This window comes from Hyperolius riggenbachi, chromosome 5, assembly GCF_040937935.1.
Source record: "Hyperolius riggenbachi isolate aHypRig1 chromosome 5, aHypRig1.pri, whole genome shotgun sequence".
NCBI classification, from domain to species: domain Eukaryota; kingdom Metazoa; phylum Chordata; class Amphibia; order Anura; family Hyperoliidae; genus Hyperolius; species Hyperolius riggenbachi.
Genome location: NC_090650.1, coordinates 28,371,343 through 28,397,616, shown reverse-complemented (window position 1 = coordinate 28,397,616; position 26,274 = coordinate 28,371,343). Strand labels below are relative to the sequence as shown.

The 26,274-nt window shown below is 45.2% G+C and overlaps 1 protein-coding gene across 2 annotated transcripts in view; it reads right to left on the bottom strand.

Moving 5' to 3' along the window:
- Positions 1–26,274, bottom strand: part of LOC137518051 (acid-sensing ion channel 1C-like) — a 71,795-nt gene that overhangs the window by 8,869 nt on the left and 36,652 nt on the right. Inside the window, exons 8-9 of one of the 2 annotated variants that reach the window (XM_068235258.1) lie at positions 13,847–13,926; positions 7,594–7,665 (exon numbers count right to left, since the gene is read on the bottom strand). In XM_068235258.1, coding sequence (XP_068091359.1) covers positions 7,594–7,665; positions 13,847–13,926 — 152 coding nt within the window. Of the gene's footprint in view, positions 1–7,571; positions 7,666–13,846; positions 13,927–26,274 lie in introns of both variants that reach the window. The other variant, XM_068235259.1, reaches the window with a different exon arrangement.

The window sequence follows — 26,274 nt, the reverse complement described above, 5'->3', positions numbered from 1 at the left end:
CATGCCGCTAAAAACAGGACTTCAGGAAACATAGCGTTAGTACACGATGTTCCCTGTATGGCCACCGGCCAAGCAGGAAGTGATGCATGCTTACGGTCACTTCCTGCTCCGGGTATGCAGAAGTGTATTCTAAGAACGACATCGCAACTCCAACGTTTTAAAACACCCTGCATCGCCATAGAGTAACTTGACTTCCTGGCCGCTGCAGGTGGCCACGGGTAACGTAGTACTGCGCTAGCATTAAATTGGGAACTTCCGGTGCAGCATCCCGCAGTTTGGGAAGTATGAACTTCTCCATAGGGTTACATTAGACTGTGGTAGCAGTGCGGAAATTTGCCGCACAGCACCAGAGTGTAAGGGCCCTCAGTGTAACACTTTACTCGCCGAGCCCTGAGACCAGCAACGACTCCACAATGGCGGAGGGGTGCCGAGCCAGGGTCCTCAGCTCACAAGGCATGCGTGTGCGCGCTTCGTCATCTCTTGTCCTGGCAGCGGGGTGTGTGGCCACAGCACTGGCGCGACAGTGAGGGTATTTAAACCCTGAACTCTCGCCATTCCAGTGCCGTTGCATCACCACACAGCCATGGCATGCATCCACGCCATCTTCAGCCTGTTCCCTGGTTCTCTAGCCTGTCAGTTTGCCCAGTCTTGTCAGCCAACCAGTCTCCTTGCCAGTCCTTTGTCTACCATATCGGTGTCCTGTCTGTCAGCCAGTCTGTTCTGATCCCTGTCAGTCCTGTCATTCACCTGTCTACCCTGTCACTACCTGTCTACCCTGTCTGCCAGTCTTGGCCCCGTCAGTACTGCCCTGTCAATACGGCCCTGTCAATAAAGCTTTGTCAGCACGGCCCATCAGTACAGCCCAGTCCGTCTCTTCCAGGCTGCACATTCCAGTATTTCGATACTTATCCTGATTCCCCTGCCCAGTACTCCAGTACTTATCCAACTAGTCCAGATCATCCTGTTCCATCCAACCCATCTTGTCCAGTCCTTCCTGCCCAACCTTTCCTGTCCGCGCTGTCCTGTTAGTTAGTCTAGTCTGTAACCAGTGATGAGATCAATAGAACCCTGACAAAGAGGGATTGAATGGGCCGCTGGAGTGTGTGACTAATCAACAGGCATTCATTTATCTGATGGCCCAAATAATTCCCTGTATGTATTCTTTCAGCAATGTTGGATGGTCCACTTTACTAAACAGTAGAAATCCGATCAATCATCCTTATCAGAATAATCATTCAACTCAAAACTGAGCTGCTGCCCAACGGCGACTGCCACTGGCTGAGTCTACTGTCACCTCCCTCACACCATCCTTTAGGTAGAAATAGCTCTACACTACATATGGAAACGTCAGAAGGAACGTAGGAGGATGTTCAGGCAGAAGTGGTTGATGCCATCACTTAACCACTTAAGGACTGCAGTCATAAAACCCCTTAAGGACCAGAGCCTTTTTTTCCATTCGGATCACTGCAGCTTTCACGGTTTATTGCTCAGTCATACAACCTACCACCTAAATGAATTTTATCTCCTTTTCTTGTCACTAATACAGCTTTCTTTTGGTGCTATTTGATTGCTGCTGCGAATTTTACTTTTTATTATATTCATCAAAAAAGACATGAATTTTGTCAAAAAAATGACTTTTTTATCTTTCTGTGCAGACATTTTTCAAATAAAGTAAAATTTCCTATACATTTGAGCGCGAAAGTTATTCTGCTACATGTCTTTGATTAAAAAAAAACCATTCAGTGTATATTTATTGGATTGGGTAAAAGTTATAGCGTTTACAAACTATGCTGCAAAAAGTGAATTTTCCCATTTTCAAGCATCTCTGACTTTTCTGCGCACCTGTCAGGATTCATGAGGGGCTAAAATTCCAGGATAGTACAAATACCCCCCAAATGACCCCATTTTGGAAAGAAGACATCCCAAAGTATTCAGTGAGAGGCATGGTGAGTTCATTGAAGATTTTATTTTTTGTCACAAGTTAGCGGAAAATGACAATTTGTGACAGAAAAAAAAAAAAAAAGTTTCCATTTTTCTAACTTGCGACAAAAAAAAATGAAATCTGCCACGGACTCACTATGCTCCTCTCTGAATACCTTGAAGTGTCTACTTTCCAAAATGGGGTCATTTGTGGGGTGTGTTCACTGTCCTGGCATTTTGGGGGGTGCCTAATTGTAAGCACCCCTGTAAAGCCTAAAGATGCTCATTGGACTTTGGGCCCCTTAGCGCAGTTAGGCTGCAAAAAAGTGCCACACATGTGGTATTGCCGTACTCAGGAGAAGTAGTATAATGTGTTTTGGGGTGTATTTTTACACATACCCATGCTGGGTGGGAGAAATATCTCCGTAAATGACAATTTTTTTATTTTTTTTACACACAATTGTCAATTTATAGAGATATTTCTCCCACTCAGCATGGGTATGTGGAAAAATACACCCCAAAACACATTATACTACTTCTCCTGAGTACGGCGATACCACATGTGTGGCACTTTTTTGCACCCTAACTGCGCTAAGGGGCCCAAAGTCCAATGAGTACCTTTAGGATTTCACAGGTCATTTTGAGAAATTTCGTTTCAAGACTGCTCCTCACGGTTTAGGGCCCCTAAAATGCCAGGACAGTATAGGAATCCCACAAATTACCCCATTTTAGAAAGAAGACACCCCAAGGTATTCCATTAGCAGTATGGTGAGTTCATAGAAGATTTTTTTTTTTTGTCACAAGTTAGCGGAAATTGATTTTAATTGTTTTTTTTCACAAAGTGTCATTTTCCGCTAACTTGTGACAAAAATAAAATCTTCTATGAACTCACCATACTCCTAACGGAATACCTTGGGATGTCTTCTTTCTAAAATGGGGTCATTTGTGGGGTTCCTATACTGCCCTGGCATTTTAGGGGCCCTAAACCGTGAGGAGTAGTCTTGAAACCAAATGTCGCAAAATGACCTGTGAAATCCTAAAGGTACTCATTGGACTTTGGGCCCCTTAGCGCACTTAGGGTGCAAAAAAGTGCCACACATGTGGTACCGCCGTACTCAGGAGAAGTAGTATAATGTGTTTTGGGGTGTATTTTTACACATACAGATGCTAGGTGGGAGAAATATCTCTGTAAATGACAATTATTTGATTTTTTTTACACACAATTGTCCATTTACAGAGAGATTTCTCCCACCCAGCATGGGTATGTATAAAAATACACCCCAAAACACATTATACTACTTCTTCTGAGTACGGCGATACCACATGTGTGACACTTTTTTGCAACCTAGGTGCGCTAAGGGGCCTAACGTCCTATTCACAGGTCATTTTGAGGCATTTGGATTCTAGACTACTCCTCACGGTTTAGGGCCCCTAAAATGCCAGGGCAGTATAGGAACCCCACAAGTGACCCCATTTTAGAAAGAAGACACCCCACGGTATTCCGTTAGGGGTATGGTGAGTTCATAGAAGATTTTATTTTTTGTCACAAGTTAGTGAAAAATGACACTTTGTAAAAAAAACAATAAAAATCCAATTTCTGCTAACTTTTGACAAAAAATAAAATCTTCTATGAACTCATCATACACCTAACAGAATACCTTGGGGTGTCTTCTTTCTAGAATGGGGTCATTTGTGGGGTTCCAATACTGCCCTGGCATTTTAGGGGCCCTAAACCGTGAGGAGTAGTCTTGAACCCAAATGTCTCAAAATGACCTGTGAAATCCTAAAGGTACTCATTGGACTTTGGGCCCCTTAGCACAGTTAGACTGCAAAAAAGTGTCACACATGTGGTATCGCCGTACTCAGAAGAAGTAGTATAATGTGTTTTGTGGTGTATTTTTACATATAACCATGCTGGGTGGGAGAAATATCTCTGTAAATGACACATTTTTGATTTTTTTTACACACAATTGTCCATTTACAGAGAGATTTCTCCCACCCAGCATGGGTATGTGTAAAAATACACCACAAAACACATTATACTACTTCTCCTGAGTATGGCGATACTACATGTGTGACACTTTTTGCAGCCTAGGTGCGCTAAGGGGCCCAACGTCCTATTCACAGGTCATTTTGAGGCATTTGTTTTCTAGACTACTCCCCACGGTTTAGGGCCCCTAAAATGCCAGGGCAGTATAGGAACCCCACAAGTGACCCCATTTTAGAAAGAAGACACCCCAAGGTATTCCGTTAGGGGTATGGTGAGTTCATAGAAGATTTTATTTTTTGTCACAAGTTAGTGAAAAATGACACTTTGTAAAAAAAACAATAAAAATCCAATTTCTGCTAACTTTTGACAAAAAATAAAATCTTCTATGAACTCATCATACACCTAACAGAATACCTTGGGGTGTCTTCTTTCTAAAATGGGGTCACTTGTGGGGTTCCTATACTGCCCTGGCATTTTACAGGCCCAAAACTGTGAGTAGTCTGGAAACCAAATTTCTCAAAATGACTGTTCAGGGGTATAAGCATCTGCAAATTTTGATGACAGGTGGTCTATGAGGGGGCAAATTTTGTGGAAACGGTCATAAGCAGGGTGGCCTCTTAGATGACAGGATGTATTGGGCCTGATCTGATGGATAGGAGTGCTAGGGGGGTGACAGGAGGTGATTGATGGGTGTCTCAGGGGGCGGTTAGAGGGGAAAATAGATGCAATCAATGCACTGGGGAGGTGATCGGAAGGGGGTCTGAGGGGGATCTGAGGGTTTGGCCGAGTGATCAGGAGCCCACACGGGGCAAATTAGGGCCTGATCTGATGGGTAGGTGTGCTAGGGGGTGACAGGAGGTGATTTATGGGTGTCTCAAGGTGTGATTAGAGGGGGGAAATAGATGCAAGCAATGCACTAGCGAGGTGATCAGGGCTGGGGTCTGAGGGCGTTCTGAGGTGTGGGCGGGTGATTGGGTGCCCGCAAGGGGCAGATTAGGGTCTAATCTGATGGGTAACAGTGACAGGTGGTGATAGGGGGTGATTGATGGGTAATTAGTGGGTGTTTAGAGGAGAGAAGAGATGTAAACACTGCACTTGGGAGGTGATCTGATGTCGGATCTGCGGGCGATCTATTGGTGTGGGTGGGTGATCAGATTGCCCGCAAGGGGCAGGTTAGGGGCTGATTGATGGGTGGCAGTGACAGGGGGTGATTGATGGGTGATTGACAGGTGATCAGTGGGTTATTACAGGGAATAACAGATGTAAATATTGCACTGGCGAATTGATAAGGCGGGGTCTGAGGGCAATCTGAGCGTGTGGGCAGGTGATTGGGTGCCCGCAAGGGGCAGATTAGGGTCTAATCTGATGGGTAACAGTGACAGGTAGTGATAGGGGGTGATTGATGGGTAATTAGTGGGTGTTTAGAGGAGAGAAGAGATGTAAACACTGCACTTGGGAGGTGATCTGATGTCGGATCTGCGGGCGATCTATTGGTGTGGGTGGGTGATCAGATTGCCCGCAAGGGGCAGGTTAGGGGCTGATTGATGGGTGGCAGTGACAGGGGGTGATTGATGGGTGGCAATGACAGGGGGTGATTGATGGGTGATTGACAGGCGATCAGTGGGTTATTACAGGGAATAACAAATGTAAATATTGCACTGGCGAATTGATAAGGCGGGGGTCTGAGGGCAATCTGAGCGTGTGGGCGGGTGATTGGGTGCCCGCAAGGGTCTAATCTGATGGGTAACAGTGACAGGTGGTGATAGGGGGTGATTGATGGGTGATTGATGGGTAATTAGTGGGTGTTTAGAGGAGAGAATAGATGTAAACAATGGATTTGGGAGGTGATCTGATGTCGGATCTGCGGGCGATCTATTGGTGTGGGTGGGTGATCAGATTGCCCGCAAGGGGCAGGTTAGGGGCTGATTGATGGGTGGCAGTGACAGGGGGTGATTGACGGGTGATTGACGGGTGATTGACAGGTGATTGACAGGTGATTGACAGGTGATCAGGGGGGATAGATGCATACAGTACACAGGGGGGGGGGGGAGGGTCTGGGGGGGTCTGGGGAGAATCTGAGGGGTGGGGGGGTGATCAGGAGGGAGCAGGGGGCAGTTTAGGGACTAAAAAAAAAATAGCGTTGACAGATAGTGACAGGGAGTGATTGATGGGTGATTAGGGGGGTGATTGTGTGCAAACGGTGGTCTGGGGGGTGGGCAGGGGGGGGGTCTGAGGGGTACTGTGGGCGATCAGGGGGTAGGGGGGGGCAGATCAGTGTGTTTGGGTGCAGACTAGGGTGGCTGCAGCCTGCCCTAGTGGTCCCTCGGACACTGGGACCACCAGGGCAGGAGGCAGCCTGTATAATACACTTTGTAAACATTACAAAGCGTATTATACGCTTCCTATCCGGCGATCGTCGGGTTAACAACCCGCCGGCGCTTCCGATTGGCCTGGCGGGTTGACGTCGCGGGTGGGCGGAGCCTATTGCCGGCGGATGCGCGCGCATCCCAGCGCGCGATCCCCGGCCAGAGAGTGCCCCAGGACCTGACGCCAATCTGCGTTACGTGGTCCTGGGGCTGCCACTTTGCCACCGCCAATATGAAGTAGGCGGTCGGCAAGTGGTTAAAGGATACCCGAGGTGACATGTGACATGATGAGATAGACATGGGTATGCACAGTGCCTAGCACACAAATAACTTTGCTGTGTTCCTTTTTTTCTTTCTCTGCCTGAGAGTTAAATATCAGGTATGTAAGTGGCTGACTCAGTCCTGACAGACCAGAAGTGACTACAGTGTGACCGCCAACTATAAAGTACTTTCCTAGCAGAAAATGGCTTCTGAGAGCAGGACAGAGATAAAAAAAAAAAGGTCAATACTTCATAGATTTTAGCTCTGGCATACTTCAATGAATGAGTCATTGAGCAAAAACAATAAAACAATTAAAACTTAGAAAGTAGATTTAAACATAAAATAAAACTGTGGAATATCTTAAAAAGTCATTTTTAGGAGAAGAAAGATAGATACAATTGTTTATTTCATTCGTTTATTTTCGCCTTGGGTGTCCTTGAAGCATAGATCTAAACCAAAGTAGAGGTCATCAACCCTCTTCAGATAAGGTTATCCGTTTATTGTAGTTGTATAAAGCATCATTTTGAGATCTCCGGGGTCAAGGGATAACAATTCCACAAATCATCATCTAGATGCACTTGCAGTGGTCCAGTGGCTGAAAAGGTTTGGTGGATGCAGTGGATCATCAGGAATGCATCTGGACATTGTGTGGATTTATTTTACCTTGATAAAGAGACCCTGATGGCCTCAAAACACTAGTCTATAGGACTGCAATGAACACATGAGATAACCTTATCTGAAGGCGAGTCATTTGATTTGTATCTCTCCTGGACCGTAACACATTGAAGCAGATTGATCAGAACCTGTACGAGGAAAATATAAGCAAAACTGGAGTAGTTCCTGACATTGACCAATCATAAACCTTGATTCAAGTCTGTTGGAGATGGTTGGAAATGCCCAACATCCTCCCTCTGGAGGTGGCCACAGCCCAGTTCTGGTCTGATCATTACAGGCAATACATATGTAAATATGCCATGGAGTGGGACTATTAATTGAGTGTCTGACTTGTCATCTATCTTTGTCTCTTTTCTCACCACCGCTCTAGGTTGAGTTTACCACAATGTTCTCTTCTTTACTCTGAGACTTTTTTCTCTTTTTGAGATGGGCAACAGCTTTATCCCGGATCACCTAGAGGGGGTATATGAGATATATGACATTAGACAGAACTGGAACACCTGCAGGAATATTTGAGATATATTACAGTTACACTACAGGGCATTATCCCAAAATACCAGAAAGGAGTAGGTAAGACATTTGAGACCACAGAGGTTCTTATCCCTGAACATCTGATATCTGAATAAATAGAACATAGGTTTATATGTTGGGACATATGTATATGTTTACCCATATAAAGTTGGTGGTCTGGTTATTGGCATACCCCACCTATCCATATGATCTCTTTATAATGGCCCAGTTCTTGGGATAACTTTGGCCACCATGGTAATTTCTGTATAATGCCCGGTTACTTATGAAATCTCCATACACTCTGATAGTCTCTGTGTATTGGTCTGATTTAGGGCCCGTTTCCACTATAGCGTTGCGGAATCGCCGGCGAATCACCGCAGGCAAATCGCATGCGGGTGCGATTCCGCATGCGTTTTTTGCCGCGATTTCGCATGCGATTTCGCATAGGTAAGGCTGTATGCGAATTTAACCATGTCACTGCCTGTGTAAATTAACATTAATACCTATGCGAAATCGCATGCGAAATCGCGGCAAAAAACGCATGGGGAAAACGCATGCGATTTCCCTATTAAATACATTGCGTGTGATTCGCCTGCATTCCACACGCAGGCGAATTCTGAGGGCCCTACCCTGCAGATTTTTTCTGCACAGAAAAACGTGCGGGGAAACGCACAAGTGGAAACAGTCCCATCCACTTGTACTGACTGTGCGAATCCGCATGCGGGCAACGCATGCGGATTCGCGATAGTGGAAACGGGCCCTCAAGGATAATGCTGCACCTCCCTGGGGGCCTTTCCATTATGGTTCTTAAGATAACCCTGCCCACCCTGGTTGTCTCTGTAGAATGGTCTGGTTCTTAAAGGGATACTGTAGGGGGGTCGGGGGAAAATGAGTTGAACTTACCCGGGGCTTTTAATGGTCCCCCACAGACATCCTGTGCCCGCGCAGCCACTCACCGATGCTTTGGCCCCGCCTCCAGTTCACTTCTGGAATTTCAGACTTTAAAGTCAGAAAACCACTGCGCTTGCGTTGCCGTGTCCTTGATCCCGCTGATGTCACCAGGAGCGTACTGCGCAGGCACACACCATACTGGGCTTCTGCTATACACTCCTGGTGACATCGGCGGAAGCGAGGACACGGCAACGCAGGCGCAGTGGTTTTTTTACTTTAAAGTCAGAAATTCCAGAAGTGAACTGGAGGCGGGGCCGGAGCATCGGTGAGTGGCTGCGCCAACACAGGATGTCTGCGGGGGACCATTAGAAGCCCCGGGTAAGTTCAGCTCATTTTCCCCCGACCCCCCCTACAGTATCCCTTTAAGATAAATGTATCTACCTTGGTGGTCTCTGAATCAAGGTCTTGTTCTTGGGATAGCTCTGCCTACCCTGATGGTCACATTATAACTATGGGAGCTAGAGGAAAACTTTACCTTATCCTGGTGGCCCTTAAATATCCACACCCCACCTAATGGTCTTTGCATAAAGCTCTATCTCTTGGAAAACCTCTGCCTACTTTGGTAGTCTGATTTAATGGTCTGATTGTTATGATAACTCTGCCTATCCTGGTGGTCCTACTTTAATGGTCTGGTTAATGGCTATTGATGCTTTAGGATAATTTTGCCTACCCTGGTGGTCTCTGTAAATGGTCTGATTGCTTTGACTGGTCTGCCTACCCTGAAGGTCTCTGTATAATGGTCTGGTTGTTTGGACTTCTCCACCTACTCTGGTGGTTTCAATATATTTGTCTGGCTCTTGGAATAGCCCCACCCACCTTGATGGTTTCTGTATATAGGTCTGGTTTTTGAAATAGGACTACCCACCCTGGGTAGTTCTTGCAATAGTGCTGCCTATACTGGTGGTCACAGTATAATTATTGGAGGCTTAGGATAATTCTGTCTATCCTGTTCATCTCTGTATAACTGCTTGGTTCTTGGGATAACGCTACCTTCCCTGGTAGTCTATGTATAATGGTCTGAAATTGACTAAATACATTCTGTAAAAGCGCAGCCAAATATGTAGGCACTATATAAATATGCAATATTATTAATATAATTATTAACTCTGTCTACTTTGGTACTCTGTATAATGGTCTTGTTCTTGGAACAGCCCCACCCGCATTGATGGTCTTGTTGTTAGGTTAATGCCAAACGTTGGTGTTCTCTGTACAGTTGGCTGGTTCTAATGATATCCCAGCCTAGAGTACACACACACCTGATTTAACTGAACACACAAAATGTAACCTTATTGGGGGAGACTAAGGCCTAAAACTTCACTTTTATTAGTTATAAAGGGTTAAAACCATTAGTTGTACCAATAAAATCAATTGTGAAGTGAAAAAACTGTGGATTGAGCTTTAGTTGCTGATAAGTAGTCAAAATAACACCACCCTACATAAAAAACCCTACATGTTTCACCACCTTAAAATTGGGGCTTTGTCAGGGGTGCAGAAAAGTGCTTGTGCAAGAATACCTAGTGCTAAAGTACATTCATTTATATGAACATTAATAATTCACATCATATCGCAAATTGACAGCCCTTTTGGCTGCTTTCTTAGCTAAACGACTGTCAATTTGTAATATGATGTAAATTATTATTGTCTATGTCAGGGGTCAGGAACCTTTTTGGCTGAGAGAGCCATAAACACCTCATATTTTAAAATGTAATTCCGTGAGAGCCATACAATATGTTGGAACAGTAGGGCCCACATCCCTGTTGTCATGTTGATGTGTATACAGTTGTTCCGCTGGGCAGTGGAAGTGTCAGACACGTCTTCAGCTTCTCTTGGGTTTCAGCAACATCAGCAATTTCTCTGAGAGCCAGACAGGAGAAATACCGACTAACAGCTTGTACAATTAGCTAGCTGACTTGGGGGTTGATTCACTTTGTAGGACGAAATCCCTGCACTTTGGCCCAATAGGCTGCCTGTCAAGTGACAGGCAGCCTATTGGGCCAATCAAAGTGCGAGGATAACATTCTACAACGTCACTGGACCTGACAAGTCCAGAGTGGAACAATTGGAGCAGCTATTCGTTTTGGGGGTAGCACGAGTAAGTTAGTAGTGCACGCTACAGCAGTAGCATGCCTACTTTGAAAATGTTACTTGCGCTGCCACACTAAGCTGCGCTGCTTGAGCATTGTAGCTTAGTGAATCAACCCCTACTGATTTGTATGTGAGCCAGATGTAGCCATCAAAAGAAAAACATCTGGCTCATGAGCTATAGGTTCCCTACCCCTGGTCTATGTAAATGAATCTACTTTAACATTGGGCACTTTGGCACAAGCACTTTTCTGTATCCCTGACGAAGTCCCAATTTTAAGGGGGTGAAACATAGTGTTTTTTATGTAAGGTGGTGTTATTTTGTCCATATAGCAGTGTGAATTGAGGTAACTGCTATTGCTTTTTATTGGGGCTACTAATCAGCAACTAAACCTCAGTCTATAGTTTTTTTCACTTCATAATTGATTCTCTTGGTACAACTAATGGTATTAACCCTTTATAACTAATATCCCAGCCTACCCTGGTGGTTTCTGTATAGTAGTCTGTTTTTTAGGATAATTAAGCCCACCCTGCTTCTCACCGTATAATAGTCTTGTGGTAAAGCTCTATCCCCTTCCTGTCAGCCCCTTCCTGTCTTGTTGGTCTCTGTATAAAGATCTGAACCTCTCTGTTCTATCCAGGGTGCCACCAGTAGAACATACAATTAGTATTCATACTCTGTCACCAAGTATGGAGGTGGGGAGTCCTGAGGTGTAACTTGTTTGGAGCCTGCAGAGTTTGTATAGACTCTAAAGGTGGCCACTAACGGTCCAATTTCTAGCAAAAAAAAATAAATCATTCAAGCGATCAGAAATTCTGATCGGATTGGTTGTAAATAATCTCCATTGATGGGCACAATTGATTACGAACGATTATAAAAATAGTCAAACCAAAATTTGGATTTTCTTGTTGGTTGTGATGGATAGGAAGCAAAGATTGGTTCGTTGATGATGTAGTGAACAATGTCTCTTCCGATCAGAATTATCTGATTGCTACCACGATCTTTTGCTAGAAATTGGACCGTTAGTGGCCACCTTAATGACGGTCCTGATTCAGTCATGGGCTGTACCTAATATACTGACATCAAACCAACAAATGTTGATTCAGGTAATACCTTTAATGACTAACTGTTATTGCAAGCTTTCAAAACTTTAAAGAGACAGGTTGTATAGTATGGATAATTACTAAAACATTAGTAGCAAAGAAAATATTGTTATATTTTTATTTTCAGTTAGTTTTTTAGAATATTGCATCATTCTCTAATATTTGCAATTTACACATTACACTCAGCATTCTAAATGATTTTACAGAGCAGGCTAGTTAACTTTTGAACTGTCATCTGCAGGAAAAAAAACAATACAGTTAGAGACACTTGAGATAAAAAGCTTCAGAAGACAGAGCTCTCTGCGACTTTGAAAGACATTGAGCTGAGTGGCTCTTTTGCATAGATAACAACTGGAGTTTCTTAACTCTTCCTGTACTGGAAACATATTAGATGTATGTCTCTGCTCCTAATGTTTTATTTCTTAGCTGTACTACACATACAAATCATATCGTAATTTTGTTTTCGCTTCAGTGTCTTTTTAAGTTTCTTCTTCAGGTATGATACAGAACTGGATTAGAACCCTACAAAAGTCTATGTAACAAGACTTACATATATGATTTTGTAGTCTTATTTTGCAATCTCACACCATGTCTTTGGACACTTTGTCACATAGTCTGAAATGTAAAAGACCCCATCAGTGCTTAGATCTGTTGAACTCTGTCATGTGTAAAGAAGAAACTTGAAGTTTCGAAAGCTTGTCATAAACTATGTACATTTAGGCAAGGTATTACCTGTGTTAACGTTTGTTGGTTAGATGTTGGCATGTCTGTCATGGGCATATCTACAAATCATGGAGCCCCCCAGGAAAACATTTATGGGCCCCCTCTTAAAGGATACCTGAAGTGACATGTGACATGATGAGATAGACATGGATATGTACAGCGCCTAGCACACAAATAACTATGCTGTGTTCCTTTTTTTCTTTCTCTGCCTGAAAGAGTTAAATATCAGGTATGTAAGTGGCTGACTCAGTCCTGACTCAGACAGGAAGTGACTACAGTGTGACCCTCACTGATAAGAAATTCCCCTTTTTACCTCTTTCTTGCTCTCAGAATCCTTTTCCTGCTAGGAAAGTGTTTTATAGTTGGAATTTCTTATCAGTGAGGGTCACACTGTAGTCACTTCCTGTCTGAGTCAGGACTGAGTCAGCCACTTACATACCTGATATTTAACTCTTTCAGGCAGATAAAGAAAAAAAGGAACACAGCATAGTGATTTGTGTGCTTGGCACTGTACATACCCAAGTCTATCTCATCATGTCACGTCACTTCGGGTATCCTTTAATGTTCACAACCCTTCCTTTGGTCCTTGGTGACCCTCACAACCTAGAGGTCATCTCACAAGGGTCATAAAACAAAACAAGTGTGGCCATCAGGATCTTCACACCCATAACATACAGTATGTAGCCACAAAACCACATGATCTGGAGTATCAGAGAAAGGGAAGGTTAGTAGTTGTTTTTTTTTGTTTGTTTGTTTTTTTGGTTTTTTTAGCTTGTCTTGGCTCCTGTTGCATGCAACAGGAGTCCCGGTCAGCAAGGCTATTAGCCCCGTGCACGGAAAAAGTGTGAGTGCCCTAAAGCACCCCCACAAAACGTGCACGAGTAGCCACGGCCCCACAATACAGTAGGGCCCTTCCGGTTGTTCCCAGAAGGGAACCTTCCCCCTTTGCCATCGGCTCAGGGGGTGGCATCCTCCAACACCCGAGGGGTTGAAGGATCCTGGGGTCCTCCGAGGAGGACCCCTACTGTGCCCAGTGGTTACCCAAAGGGCCTGGCCATGTGGCATCCCACATGGTCCGGGTGGCTCCCCCGAGAGGGAGCCGGGTGGGAACCGAAGTCCCCGGTGCCAGCAAGTTAGTAGTTACCTCAGCCCCCCCCCCCCCCACGTACACACACACCTCTGCTCCCCCCTGGTTACACCCCTGATGTCCGCTCCACAACTAACACTGAACCATACGGCAAGGCCTGTACCTAATGTGTCTTACCTCATACAGGTAATCCATGATCTCCAGGATGGTAAGGATACTGGCTCCAATGAACAGACACATCAGTCCCCCAATGTCACCTAATGGAATATAAAACACAGCGTGCTACTATATGGACAGTTATGCAAATGGAAAGCTTTATGTGTCAGGAGTTTATGGGCACAACATTCCTGGACCCTATGGCAGCACGGAAGATGCCAGCGCTCTATCAATCAATAATAACATCTGCTATGCCATATCCGCTATAATATCTGCTATATCGCTGGCGAGTTCCTAATGGTGACACAGAGCAGGATGGGTGCGGAATAATCCAAATGTTATTTCATACTTATTACTGTGGGGTTTTATTAGATGGATTGTGTTTTTGGTATACTTATGCTGAATTAAAGTGTAACTGTCGGGCATAAAATCAAAAATCAATTCTTTAATTTTATCTGGTAAACAAGTCATAAGGACGATAACCTCTAGATTGATAATCCTCTAGATTGTAAGCCTTTGGGCAGGGTCCTCCTCCTTTTGTGTCCTACCTGATCTTGCACCTCCATTACTGTACACCCATCCTATGCATCTGAGTGAACCTAACTTGCCTAATCTCCATGCTCCCCTCCAGTGACTGACTAAGCATTACCTCTTACTCCCCGTTCACATTACAAACGCGGACGACCATGCGTGCGGAACGCAACGCATGCGAACGCACGCCATCCGCGTTTGTACGCGTTGCGTGGCTGATCCCATCGCTGAGGGTAAGGGAGAGGGAGGGAAAGCCGGGGAGGGCGGAAAGCGCTGCGGAGGGGGGCTTTGAAGAGCCTCCCCGGGAAAGTGCGGGTAGCTGGCGGCGATCAGACCCCCCAGCAGGACATCCCCCTAGTGGGGAAAAAAGGGGTGGAAGTCTGATCGCCCTGGCTATTTCCTGATCGGTGCTGCGGGCTGGAGAGTCCACGCAGCACCGATCAGAAGAAAATCCCCTGGTCCTTAAGTGGTTAAAGAGGAACTGTAACCCAGGATTGCCGTCATCCCAGTCAGTAGCTGATACCCCCTTTCCCATGAGAAATCTTTTCCTTTTCTCAAATAGATCATCAGCTCCCCTTGTTCATGTGGTTCTTTTCTTATTTACTCTGAGTGGGATGGATAGCTTACAAACTGATGAGCAGGGTTGCTCGGATAGCCCTGATCACGAGTACGAGCAATCACAAGCATGACCCCGCCCACTTCCGAATTGGGATATCCGACTCGAGTGCAGTTTCAAGTCGACCAACTGCATGTAATCACTAATCACGAGTTGTTATTTGTGATTAAAACCCCGCCGACTTTAACGGTTAATAGCAAAGCCCCCTTAGATGCTAAAAACACCAAATTTGCAGGTTATGTTAAGAAGAACACTGGAAACGAGGGGGAAAAACAAACTCGTGATCGTAAAAAACAGCTCGTGATCAATAGTTACTCCACTGCTGATGAGTGATGGTGATGTGGCTGGATGCAGCAGTATATGGGGAAGGACCTGCAAACAGACCAAGACAGCTTATTTTGGTGCAGAGCTGCATCCATGATTTGGACGCCGCCATTGTTCGTAATGTGTATTACGCCCAGAGATGTAGCAAACATCACATTTTTGGAAATATTTGTAAAGCGGCCGTTCGTTGCGGGCTCCATAGACTTTTTTTTTTTTTTTAAACATTTTATTGATTTTCATAAAATTTAAAACATATAACATAACAGTGTGCAACAATTACAAACACCCTTGTACAAAGTATCCCCCGGTTTCTTTTCAAGTCAGCCCTCCCCCACCCACTCCAAGTAATATGTACAAAAAATGAGATACATCTCCTCCTGAGATACTAATTTTCACATTAAAATCAGATATCAATATCAGGGGTGCTCGGATTTCCCTTTTCAAAATCCGGGTTGACCTGGATCCGGATACCCAGATATCCGGATCCAGATTGGATATCCGGATTTGGGCATTTTGGTATGCGACCCGGATCGGATATCCGACCCCACTATCCGGGATATCCGGGCAAATTCAGATATATGGATAGAAAACCCGGAAGTGCACTTTAAATTGCTTTATAAAAATTTTTTAGGGTCAATGAGGCATGTAGCATCATTATTTTTTAAAGGAGAACACTGATTGATGATGTGGGGACTTAAAATCCCCCCCCCCAAAAAAGGGCTGTCAAATAACATCAGGCCTAGGTTCCAGACAGCTGTCGTGCAGCCCACATTGTGTCCAAAGTGCAAAGTGCCACGTGCAAACATGTGCAAAGTGCCACGTGCAAACACGTGCAAAGTGCCACATACAAACACGTGCAAAGTGCCACGTGCAAAGTGCCACATGCAAAGTGCAAACACGTGCAAAGTGCAAACACGTGCAAAGTGCCACGTGCCACTTTGCAATTGGCACTTTGCACTTGTTTACATGTGGCACTTTGCACTTGTTTACACGTGGTACTTTGCACTTTGCACGTGTGTGCATGTGGCACTTTGCACGTGTTTGCACTTTGCACGTGGCAGTTTGCACGTGTTTGCATGTAGCACTTTGCACGTGTTTGCATGTGGCAGGCAGCAGCTGGCCTACACCAGCCTACATGGCAGCCCTCTAGTACTGTTGCTGGGTTATATATGGATTGTTTAAATCACCAATATTCTGTATGAAGAACTACTGCCCAATAATAAAGCTTAAGAATTGGTAAAGCCAGACCCCCCCTTTCCACAGGCAGCTGTAGGTTGAAGAGGGCTATGCGTGGGGATGATAAGCTTCAAAGAAAGGACGTTATCAGCTTATTTATAGCAGAGAAGAAGCAGTTTGGTATCAGAACAGGCAGGGGCATTGCTAGCCCCATAGATCAGTGGCACGTGCCCTGGATCTATTGTGGGGTGCCCCGGATGTCCCCCAGGCAGAGTCAGCTGTGGTGCCTCAATGGCGGTTATGCTGGGAGCTGTGGTGCATCAATTGGGGGTATGCTGGGTGCTGTGGTGCCTCTATGTGGGCATACTGAGTGCTGTGGTGCCATGCTAGGCGCTGTGATGCCTTTATGGGGGCATGCTGGGAGTTGTGTTCATCCAAGATTTTTCTGGGCAGAGCTACGTAGACAGCTGTTAAGGTCATGTAAATTTGACTCCACCCATGACCACACCCATTTTCCTTCTGAAGTGCCCCGGATCTCTTAGGATCCTAGCAACGCCCCCGAGAACAGGTGTATTTCTAAATACATAGAGAAGATGTGGGAGGATGCACATTTTGACTAGATTAACTTTCCCTATTAGTGATATAGACAGTGTGCTCCAGACGGGAAATTTAGATTTAATATGATTTTGTAATGGTAATACATTGAGACCATAGTAAGAGGAAACCTGCGGGGATATTTCAATCCCAAGATATGTTATTCGTTTAACCAGAGCTGGGACAAGGTCCTTCAGCACCCAAGTGCCCCCACCAAAGTGCGCCCCTCCATCCCTCCCACCCCAGCCGTCACACACTGATTGCTATTAGACTAAGAGGCGCCACAGGGCCCACAACCTCCCCAACACCTTAATATCTAGTTATCTGGCTTGCAGTCACTGCTATGTATCCCCTTTTCTTATTTCTTTCTGCTTCATACACAATTAGGAATGACAGCTGAATGAATTGTGCGCCCCCTCCTACACTGCGCCCTGAGGCTGAAGCCTCTCCAGCCTATGCCTCGGCCTGGCCCTGCGTTTAACCACTTGAGGACCTAGGGCTTTCTACCCCTTAAAGCGGAATATAACCCTGCATTTCAACTTTGCTCTAAAACATTATTTACAGTATATTATATGCAACCAGCATTTTTTTTTTTTACTAGACCAGCATTGGAAGGGTTACACAGGGCTTTAAAGTCCCTGGAGATTTTTGCAGACGCATCCGAACTTCAGTTAGATACTTTTTGTTTACAAATAAGTATCTAAGTGTTTATTGTGACTCATCTCTCTCACTGAGAAGGAGCTTGGAGGACAGCCAAAGAGTGTGTAACTGTTTATCAATAGATACATCTAACTAAATAGAATGTAACTATCTGAACGTCTGCAGGGAACTTAAAACCTCTGTGTTTAACCCTTCCAATGCTGGTCTACTAAAAAAAAATGCTTTTTGCATATAATACGCTGTAAATAATGTTTTAGAGCAAAGTTGAAATGCAGGGTTATATTCCGCTTTAAGGACCGGCCACTTTTTTTCCATTCAGACCACTGCAGCTTTCACGGTTTATTGCTCGCTCATACAACCTACCACCTAAATGAATTTTGGCTCCTTTTCTTGTCACTAATAAAGCTTTCTTTTGGTGCTATTTGATTGCTCCTGCGATTTTTACTTTTTATTATATTCATCAAAAAAGACATGAATTTTGGCAAAAAAATGATTTTTTTAACTTTCTGTGCTGACAGTTTTCAAATAAAGTAAAATTTCTGTATACATGCAGCGCGAAAAATGTGGACAAACATGTTTTTGATAAAAAAAAAACCCATTCAGTGTATATTTATTGGTTTGGGTAAAAGTTATAGCGTTTACAAACTATGGTGCAAAAAGTGAATTTTCCCATTTTCAAGCATCTATGACTTTTCTGACCCCCTGTCATGTTTCATGAGGGGCTAGAATTCCAGGATAGTATAAATACCCCCCAAATGACCCCATTTTGGAAAGAAGACATCCCAAAGTATTCACTGAGAGGCATAGTGAGTTCATAGAAGATATTATTTTTTGTCACAAGTAAGCGGAAAATGACACTTTGTGACAAAAAAAAAAAAAAAAAAAAGTTTCCATTTCTTCTAACTTGCGACAAAAAAAAATGAAATCCGCCACGGACTCACCATGCCCCTCTCTGAATACCTTGAAGGGTCTACTTTCCAAAATGGGGTCATTTGTGGGGTGTGTTTACTGTCCTGACATTTTGGGCACCCCTGTAAAGCCTAAAGGTGCTCATTGGACTTTGAACCCCTTAGCGCAGTTAGGCTGCAAAAAAGTGCCACACATGTGGTATTGCCGTACTCAGGAGAAGTAGTATAATGTGTTTTGGGGTGTATTTTTACACATACCCATGCTGGGTGGGAGAAATATCTCTGTAAATGACAATTTTTATTTTTTTTTTACACACAATTGTCCATTTACAGAGATCTTTCTCCCACTCAGCATGGGTATGTGTAAAAATACACCCCAAAACACATTATACTACTTCTCCTGAGTACGGCGATACCACATGTGTGGCACTTTTTTGCACCCTAACTGCGCTAAAGGGCCCAAAGTCCAATAAGTACCTTTAGGATTTCACAGGTCATTTTGAGAAATTTCGTTTCAAGACTACTCCTCACGGTTTAGGGCCCCTAAAATGCCAGGGCAGTATAGGAACCCCACAAATGACCCCATTTTAGAAAGAAGACACCCCAAGGTATTCCGTTAGGAGTATGGTGAGTTCATAGAAGATTTTATTTTTTGTCACAAGTTAGCGGAAAATGACACTTTGTGAAAAAACACAATTAAAATCAATTTCCGCTAACTTGTGACAAAAAATAAAATCTTCTATGAACTCGCCATACTACTAACGGAATACCTTGGGGTGTCTTCTTTCTAAAATGGGGTCATTTGTGGGGTTCCTATACTGCCCTGGCATTTTAGGGGCCCTAAACCGTGAGGAGTAGTCTTGAAACGAAATTTCTCAAAATGACCTGTGAAATCCTAAAGGTACTCATTGGACTTTGGGCCCTTTAGCGCAGTTAGGGTGCAAAAAAGTTCCACACATGTGGTATCGCCGTACTCGGGAGAAGTAGTACAATGTGTTTTGGGGTGTATTTTTACACATACCCATGCTGGGTGGGAGAAACACCTCTGTAAATGACAATCTTTTGATTTTTTTACACACAATTGTCCATTTACAGCGGTATTTCTCCCACCCAGCATGGGTATGTGTAAAAATACACCCCAAAACACATTGTACTACTTCTCCCGAGTACGGCGATACCACATGTGTGGCACTTTTTTGCACCCTAACTGCGCTAAAGGGCCCAAAGTCCAATGAGTACCTTTAGGATTTCACAGGTCATTTTTGTTTCAAGACTACTCCTCACGGTTTAGGGCCCCTAAAATGCCAGGGCAGTATAGGAACCCCACTAATGACCCCATTTTAGAAAGAAGACACCCCAAGGTATTCCGTTAGGAGTATGGTGAGTTCATAGAAGTTTTTATTTTTTTGTCACAAGTTAGCGGAAATTGATTTTAATTGTTTTTTTTCACAAAGTGTCATTTTCCGCTAACTTGTGACAAAAAATAAAATCTTCTATGAACTCACCATACTCCTAACGGAATACGTTTGGGTGTCTTCTTTCTAGAATGGGGTCATTTGTGGGGTTCCTATACTGCCCTGGCATTTTAGGGGCCCTAAACCGTGAGGAGTAGTCTTGAAACAAAAATGACCTGTGAAATCCTAAAGGTACTCATTGGACTTTGGGCCCCTTAGCGCAGTTAGGCTGCAAAAAAGTGCCAATCATGTGGTATCGCCGTACTCGGGAGATGTAGTATAATGTGTTTTGGGGTGTATTTTTACACATACCCATGCTGGGTAGGAGAAATACCTCTGTAAATGACAATTGTTTGATTTTTTTTTACACACAATTGTCCATTTACAGAGAGATTTCTCCCACCCAGCATGGGTATGTGTAAAAATACACCCCAAAACACATTATACTACTTCTCCTGAGTACGGCGATATCACATGTGTGACACTTTTTTGCAGCCTAGGTGCGCTAAGGGGTCCAACGTCCTAATCACAGGTCATTTTGAGGCATTTGTTTTCTAGACTACTCCTCACGGTTTAGGGCCCCTAAAATGCCAGGGCAGTATAGGAACCCCACAAGTGACCCCATTTTAGAAAGAAGACACCCCAAGGTATTCCGTTAGGTGTATGGCGAGTTCATAGAAGATTTTATTTTTTGTCACAAGTTAGTGAAAAATGACACTTTGTGAAAAAAAACAAAAATCAATTTCCGCTAACTTTTGACAAAAAATAAAATCTTCTATGAACTCGCCATACACCTAACAGAATACATTGGGGTGTCTTTTTTCTAAAATGGGGTCCGTTTCTGGGGTTCCTATACCGCCCTGGCATTTTACGGGCCCAAAACCGTGAGTAGTCTGGAAACCAAATGTCTCAAAATGACTGTTCAGGGGTATAAGCATCTGCAAATTTTGATGACAGGTGGTCTATGAGGGGGCGAATTTTGTGGAACCGGTCATATGCAGGGTGGCCTTTTAGATGACAGGTTGTATTGGGCCTGATCTGATGGATAGGAGTGCTAGGGGGGTGACAGGAGGTGATTGATGGGTGTCTCAGGGGGTGGTTAGAGGGGAAAATAGATGCAATCAATGCACTGGGGAGGTGATCGGAAGGGGGTCTGAGGGGGATCTGAGGGTTTGGCCGAGTGATCAGGAGCCCACACGGGGCAAATTAGGGCCTGATCTGATGGGTAGGTGTGCTAGGGGGTGACAGGAAGTGATTGATGGGTGTCTCAAGGTGTGATTAGAGGGGGGAATAGATGCAAGCAATGCACTGGCGAGGTGATCAGGGCTGGGGCCTGAGGGCATTCTGAGGGTGTGGGCGGGTGATTGAGTGCCCTAGGGGCAGATAGGGGTCTAATCTGATAGGTAGCAGTGACAGGGGGTGATTGATAGGTAATTAGTGGGTGTTTAGGGTAGAGAACAGATATAAACACTGCCCTTGGGAGGTGATCTGACGTCGGATCTGCGGGCGAGCTATTGGTGTGGGTGGGTGATCAGATTGCCCGCAAGGGGCAGGTTAGGGGCTGATTGATGAGTGGCAGTGACAGGGGGTGATTGATGAGTGGCAGTGCCAGGGTGTGATTGATGGGTGGCAGTGACAGGGGGTGATTGATGGGTGGCAGTGACAGGTGATTGACAGGTGATCAGTGGGTTATTACAGGGAAGAACAGATGTAACTAATGCAATGGCGAATTGATAAGGGGGGGTCTGAGGGCAATCTGAGCGTGTAGGCGGGTGATTGGGTGCCCGCAAGGGGCAGATTAGGGTCTGATCTGATGGGTAACAGTGACAGGTGGTGATAGGGGGTGATTGATGGGTGATTGATGGGTAATTAGTGGGTGTTTAGAGGAGAGAATAGATGTAAACACTGCGCTTGAATGGTGATCTGATGTCGGATCTGCAGGCGATCTATTGGTGTGGGTGGGTGATCAGATTGCCCGCGTGGGGCAGGTTAGGGGCTGATTGATGGGTGGCAGTGACAGGGGGTTGCGCAAAAAAAGTGGGATCAGCGCATCACCAGGCCGCCTCTGAATGGCCTCAGCTCAGAGATGCGCTGAGCCCCCCCAGAAACTGCAAACGCACCTTGAACCCAAACAGAGGCTCTGCATATACACCAAAGGAAAACTATTAAGTGGGAGCAGCTGACCAGAAATAAATCAATCAAACATAGCAAAGAAATGAACAGCGCTACTTAAAAACAGATGAGTGCTTACCTGCAAAAAAGTGCACATCCCACTCATGGGATTCAAATACACAATGAGCATACACATGACCTGTCTACCACTTGGAGGATGTTAGTTTCTGCTAACAATTTGCAATTTGTTAGGTACTTGTCCCTCCCACTGTCGAAAAAGTCTTTCCTCCATGGGAGGGGACCTAACACTAACTAAATTCTACCTATGCATATGCATAGCCTGGGCGCGCTACCAGTAAAATTGAGAATTGCGCAAAAAAAGTGGGATCAGCGCATCACCAGGCCGCCTCTGAATGGCCTCAGCTCAGAGATGCGCTGAGCCCCCCCAGAAACTGCAAACGCACCTTTTTTTTTTGCGCAATTCTCAATTTTACTGGTAGCGCGCCCAGGCTATGCATATGCATAGGTAGAATTTAGTTAGTGGTAGGTCCCCTCCCATGGAGGAAAGACTTCTTCGACAGTGGGAGGGACAAGTACATAACAAATTGCAAATTGTTAGCAGAAACTAACATCCTCCAAGTGGTAGACAGGTCATGTGTATGCTCATTGTGTATTTGAATCCCATGAGTGGGATGTGCACTTTTTTGCAGGTAAGCACTCATCTGTTTTTAAGTAGCGCTGTTCATTTCTTTGCTATGTTTGATTGATTTATTTCTGGTCAGCTGCTCCCACTTAATAGTTTTCCTTTGGTGTATATGCAGAGCCTCTGTTTGGGTTCAAGGTGCGTTTGCAGTTTCTGGGGGGGCTCAGCGCATCTCTGAGCTGAGGCCATTCAGAGGCGGCCTGGTGATGCGCTGATCCCACTTTTTTTGCGCAATTCTCAATTTTACTGGTAGCGCGCCCAGGCTATGCATATGCATAGGTAGAATTTAGTTAGTGGTAGGTCCCCTCCCATGGAGGAAAGACTTCTTCGACAGTGGGAGGGACAAGTACCTAACAAATTGCAAATTGTTAGCAGAAACTAACATCCTCCAAGTGGTAGACAGGTCATGTGTATGCTCATTGTGTATTTGAATCCCATGAGTGGGATGTGCACTTTTTTGCAGGTAAGCACTCATCTGTTTTTAAGTAGCGCTGTTCATTTCTTTGCAGTGACAGGGGGTGATTGATGGGTGGCAGTGACAGGGGGTGATTGATGGGTGATTGACAGGTGATTGACAGGTGATCAGTGGGTTATTACAGGGAAGGACAGATGTAAATAATGCCCTGGCGAATTGATAAGGGGGGGGGTCTGAGGGCAATCTGAGCGTGTAGGCGGGTGATTGGGTGCCCGCAAGAGGCAGATTAGGGTCTGATCTGATGGGTAACAGTGACAGGTGGTGATAGAGGGTGATTGATGGGTAATTAGAGGGTGTTTAGAGGAGAGAATAGATGTAAACACTGCGTTTGGGTGGTGATCTGATGTCGGATCTGCGGGCGATCTATTGGTGTGGGTGGGTGATCAGATTGCCGCAAGGGGCAGGTTAGGGGCTGATTGATGGGTGGCAGTGACAGGGGGTGATTGATGGGTGGCAGTGACAGGGGGTGATTGATGGGTGATTGACAGGTGATCAGTGGGTTATTACAGGGAAGAACCGATGTAAATATTGCACTGGCAAATTGATAAGGGGGCGTCTGAGGGCAATCTGAGCGTGTAGGCGGGTGATTGGGTGCCCGCAAGGGGCAGATTAGGGTCTGATCTGATGGGTAACAGTGACAGGTGGTGATAGGGGGTGATTGATGGGTGATTGATGGGTAATTAGTGGGTGTTTAGAGGAGAGAATAGATGTAAACACTGCGTTTGGGTGGTGATCTGATGTCGGATCTGCGGGCGATCTATTGGTGTGGGTGGGTGATCAGATTGCCCGCAAGGGGCAGGTTAGGGGCTGATTGATGGGTGGCAGTGACAGGGGGTGATTGATGGGTGATTGACAGGTGATCAGGGGGGAAAGATGCATACAGTACACAGGGGGGGGGGGGGGTCTGGGGGGGGGGGGGGTCTGGGGAGAATCTGAGGGGTGGGGGGGTGATCAGGAGGGGGCAGTGGGCAGGGGGGGAGATAAAAAAAATAGCGTTGACAGATAGTGACAGGGAGTGATTGATGGGTGATTAGGGGGGTGATTGGGTGCAAACAGGGGTCTGGGGGGTGGGCAGGGGGGGGTCTGAGGGGTTCTGTGGGCGATCTGGGGCAGGGGGGGGGAGAAATCAGTGTGCTTGGGTGCAGACTAGGGTGGCTGCAGCCTGCCCTGGTGGTCCCTCGGACACTGGGACCACCAGGGCAGGAGGCAGCCTGTATAATACACTTTGTAAACATTACAAAGTGTATTATACACTTTGTATGCGGCGATCGCGGGGTTAACATCCCGCCGGCGCTTCCGTATAGCCGGCGGGATGTTGCGGCGGGCGAGCGGTGACAGGCGCCGACGGAGGATCGCGTCACGGATGACGCGATCGCTCCGCCCATGCCCTTAGAAGGACCGCCGCCTCTGTGGGTGAGCCGGTCCTTCAGGGCTCCACTTCCCGGCCGCCTCTGTGCGTTAGGCGGTCGGGAAGTGGTTAACCACCTGAAGTGGTGACATAATTATGGGGTTATCTGGCAGAGGATCTAAAGGTAGTGACTTAGTCCAGTTTATCTGTAGGCCTGAGTATTCCCCAAACGTTGAAATAAGGTTGAGCACCGATGTGGGCTCCATAGACTTTAATGGCATTCGAACTTCTAAAACTTGCAGGGCATCTCTCTGTAGCCACAATTTCTTTTAAAAAAGGTGTAAAATGTATACCAAAACCCAGTCAGTGGAATGGCAGAGGAGGATCAGCTGTCAAATACCTAGCAAAAAATTAAGTGGGATCCCCCTTTCTGAGCCTCTTTAACCCCTTGTTCCCCATGTAGCACCGGCCGTGTGGGGCTTCGCACCCAGAACTATACTGGCCCGCATGGTCCATGGTATGGGAGGTTCTGGGGGAGGGGAAGCCAAGCCTCCCGCTTTCCCCAGAGCCATTGTCCAATCCATGGACAAGGGGCTCTAAAAACACAACAAAAAAAGTCTTATTTTTCTTAATTAACCATAAATACTTCCCACGCCAATATCCTCTTGTTAACTTGATTGAAGATCTCCACCGTGTACCCACAGCCACACACCGCCGCTGCCCACACAGCTCTAGCTATACTAAGTATAGCTAGAGCACAATCTTTAAATTTCCCTCCATGGCACCCCCATTGGTCTGTTAATAGACAAATTGGGAGCCCTGGAGGGAAATGTAACCACTTTGCATCCAGACCTTGTTTCCCCACCTTTTGACAGTTTAGCTATGTCCTTATTTAATCAGCAATAACTTGATCCCTACGTATGACACAGAAATGAAATATATATTGTTTTTTTCAAGATAAACTAGGCTTTCATTGTATGCCATTTTTCCCTTGAACAATTTTGTTTTCTATGAATTTGAATGGAAAAACAAGAAAAAAAACGCCTTATTTCTCAGTTTTACCAATTCCAGTTTAAAAATAAAAAGTGCTACTGTGGATAAAAACCACAAATTTTGTTTGGCTATTCTTGCCGTTTATCACAAAACTTAGATTATATTCCTGTCACAATTTATGGTTAAGATAGTTGATTCTGAAATAATGCTACAGATTGTATTTTTTCACTATGAACTGAGAAAATAAAAGTATTTTTAATGGTAAAAATCAATCTCATTAGCTCAGGGAACATATATTCCCGTTCACCAATTAGTGCTGCATCAGATAGTGCCAAAAAATGTGCACAGGAGCAAGCCCCATCCTGCACAGCATTGTTTCTGCTACAAGATGTATATCTATATCCTCGTGGCTTAGATGAAGTCACAGAGGACGTGGATATACTGCAGTGGTGGATAAAGTGGTTAAAGTTGCTTTGTGATCTAGCTATACTTAGTATAGCTAGAGCTGCATCCCTACAATTCTCCATCTCTCCTCCCCGCCAGTGGCAGCGCCAG